Below are 3043 nucleotides of genomic sequence, written 5' to 3'. Positions count from 1 at the left end.
TCGAGCTGTACTCGCAGTGCTTCCGCTTTTAATTGCTTGTCTTGTCAATTAAACCCAATTACGCAGAAGACGGGGACGGGGACTTAAGTGGGCATTAGCCGCTTGGCTAGTTGTAGGCGTTAAGTGTTTAATTAATTCTTAATTCAATTAGTGGGGATCTCAACCCGGTGTCTGGAATTTTTGGTATTACTAATTCACCGGAACTAATTCAGCGAAGGAACCTCTATTTTCTCTAATTTCCAACCCAAGTCATACAGCCCCAAAAGTAGGCAACGCCTGAAGAGATTGCCAAAAAAGTAAGTACATACATATTGCTCATACGCCGCGTTGACACAGTCACACACTAAAGCCAATGCCAATGTCGCACACTCTGTGTGCGATTACGTTGTTAACAGTCCCCGTTGTGTGTTTTTTTTTTTACACTATCAAGCAGATGTCTCTTATCAGACCTAGGCAACTGCTCTCGTGGTTTATAATGGATTATAGCCGGGTTGAGGCGACCCCCCAGCAAAGCATGGCTATCATAAACAGTCAATAGCATTATGTTTCTTGTTCCAAATTCACGCGATATTAGCTCTCAAAGTTCACAAGTCTGGCGAGTGCTCTGTTTTGGCTTTTTAAATTCGTTCTTCTCGGTTGATAAGCTATCAGCTTTGAGAAAGCCTAAGTAGTCTAGAGTCTACCCTGGGACTGGCACTCGTATAAAAAAAGAAAATAAACAATCTTCTTTTCAAACTCTGTGTTTGTGGAAAAGTTTCGGTCACCAAAAAAAAAATATTCCCAATGATTCCGGTGATTAATGTCCCTTCGAATGACGAAACCATATTGCATTCGAACACCAACAGGCAACGTGCCAGGTTATAGATAAGGGCTAGATCGATCTGATTATTCATCTTGCCCCTTTTGAGTCTGACTCGCACTTGAACTTGAAGTGAAGCGGTCATCATCATTGTTGTTGTTTTTGTTTCTGCCATTGTTATTGTTGACTTTTCGATTTTTCACCCGCACACTTTCTGCCGGATTTTACAACGCCTGATTGCAGTCATAGAGACTGAACGCTATTTGTTTTGAAAATAATAATAATAATAATTCATCAGCCGCACGCCGCCTTTTTGCTGCCTGATAAGAGGCAAGCACACGTAGAGTGCTCATGATAGTAAGTATTACAAAAGAACACAGCATAGTATATACACATATCTTAGAGTCTCGGGTCCAAATCAATATGCACAATCAGCTGGCGGGCAGGATGTGTCTAAATAAGCTGATCTGACCTCTGTCGATGCCATGAGCCAGCGTAATTTGTCACGAAAATGTGTCAGTTACAGTCGAACATCTCTAAGCCGAACATGACCTACAACAAGCGATTTTCTTATTTCACTTATTTACCTTGAAGGTTGATATTCTCAGACAAAATGCAAACACTTGTGTAAGGATTGTCTATCTGAAGTTTATTATCTTCTACGAGTACGGTTACGCATAGTTAAGGGATACCCAAGTGCAGGTTTAGATAAGTTTAGGGGTCTCAGGTTTTTATTATTTTAGCTTTATTTAACCAAGTTTCAAGTTGTATTTACTTTTCACTGGAAAAGAGTTTCTGAAATCAAAAAGTCTTAGAAATATTAAAGAAATATGTATATTAATTGCTTTTACAAGATTTTAAAATGTCTAAAAATAGTAAAAATGAAATGTTAAATAAACTATACTTTATAATTCCAAGAATGGTTTATATTTCAACCTTGCATAAAGCCTAGATTTAAATCCATATTCTTCTTGAAGAATTAGCTGGGGAAATGTAAAAGTAAATATAAAATAAAGTATATGTTTGTCTTCTTAATTTTTACTTCTTTTACCATTTAAATATAGTAATAATATTAGTTATTCATTTCCCCAAGTTCCCCCTGATAACCCAAGCTAAGTCGCCTGTCCCAGAAAATAGGTTGGAGTGGCATAATTAGGTCAGTTCAAGTCGCAGATGCTCGACTGTACATACTTTTAATGATGATTTACGTCATCGGCTGAGGGGTATTTGTATAATTGTGTAATATTCACACACAGCTGTGTGGATCAGCCTTTGGACTTTGGCTAGCACTTCGGAAGTGCATTTCTTCTCCTTTTTTTTCGGTTACGGATACCCCTCATTGAGTGTAGACAGCTCTAAACAAGACCATTTGCCAAATGCCAACAAACTTTTGGTTGGAAAATAAGTCGCACTTTGCCGGATTGCAATTGCATTGCCAGAAAAAAATAACACAAAACAATAACCTGGTAATAAGCTAATCAATTAGCAACCCTTTGAGCACCGGCAACCATCATCCGAATGCCTGATAAGCTGCGAACCACTACTCAAAAGATAGTGTCGTGTCCAGTGATAAGGCCATCGCCATGTCGGCTATAAATACCGGATCCAGAGCGAGCTGGGACCACAGAAACGAATTGTGCGCGCCCATGAGTTGAACCAGCGAGAAAGTCGAACAAAATCACTCAACAAATCCCAGCCCCAGAGCAACCCAACTGTGATAAATTAAGCCAAATATCCAAAAACCATAAAACTCACAAGATGTCTGCTGCCAATAAAGTGAACCACTTGGTGGGTGCCACCACCCGTTACATTGCTGGCCGGAATGCTGTGCAAACGGTGTACTGGAGGACCTCCGCTGGACCCAATCCCCGGATGGTGAAGACGAACAAATTCTGCGAGTTCGATCGCAGCCAAAAGGCGCCCCAGAGTGTCCGGCTGCAGAAGTACAATCGCAGCTTCCTTCGGGATTGAGCAGAGTGATCCAGAGTCCTCCAGTTCCGCCCTAATGACATGTTCCTAATGTAGTTCTTCTCTTCATACAACATATGTATATTTTTTTTGGCGTGCACTTTGTATTTATTGTGTATAGTATTTTGTAAGGCCGATATATGTAGAATTAATCGAATCCAAAACGAAGCCAGCGCTACGATCTGTCATGTACCTTGGCATTAAAAATAATAACAAAGATTAAAAAATAAAATAAAATAAATGCAAATGCTTTCTAGCGCGTAGTATTTACACGAA

General features: G+C 39.8%; 1 protein-coding gene across 1 annotated transcript; it reads left to right on the top strand.

The window, feature by feature from the left end:
* Window positions 1–2439: 2439 nt before the first annotated feature.
* On the top strand, window positions 2440–3043 carry LOC110190599 (uncharacterized). Its single transcript, XM_020961193.2, has one exon. It carries the CDS (start codon window positions 2558–2560, stop codon window positions 2768–2770), a length of 213 nt encoding a protein of 70 aa, XP_020816852.1. The 5' UTR covers window positions 2440–2557; the 3' UTR covers window positions 2771–3043.

The sequence above is a fragment of the Drosophila serrata genome, unplaced genomic scaffold (genome assembly GCF_035046125.1).
Source record: "Drosophila serrata isolate PLE 108 unplaced genomic scaffold, ASM3504612v1 contig_272, whole genome shotgun sequence".
NCBI classification, from domain to species: domain Eukaryota; kingdom Metazoa; phylum Arthropoda; class Insecta; order Diptera; family Drosophilidae; genus Drosophila; species Drosophila serrata.
Note: the sequence above shows the minus strand (reverse complement) of the source record. Positions and strands in the feature narration are given on the sequence as shown.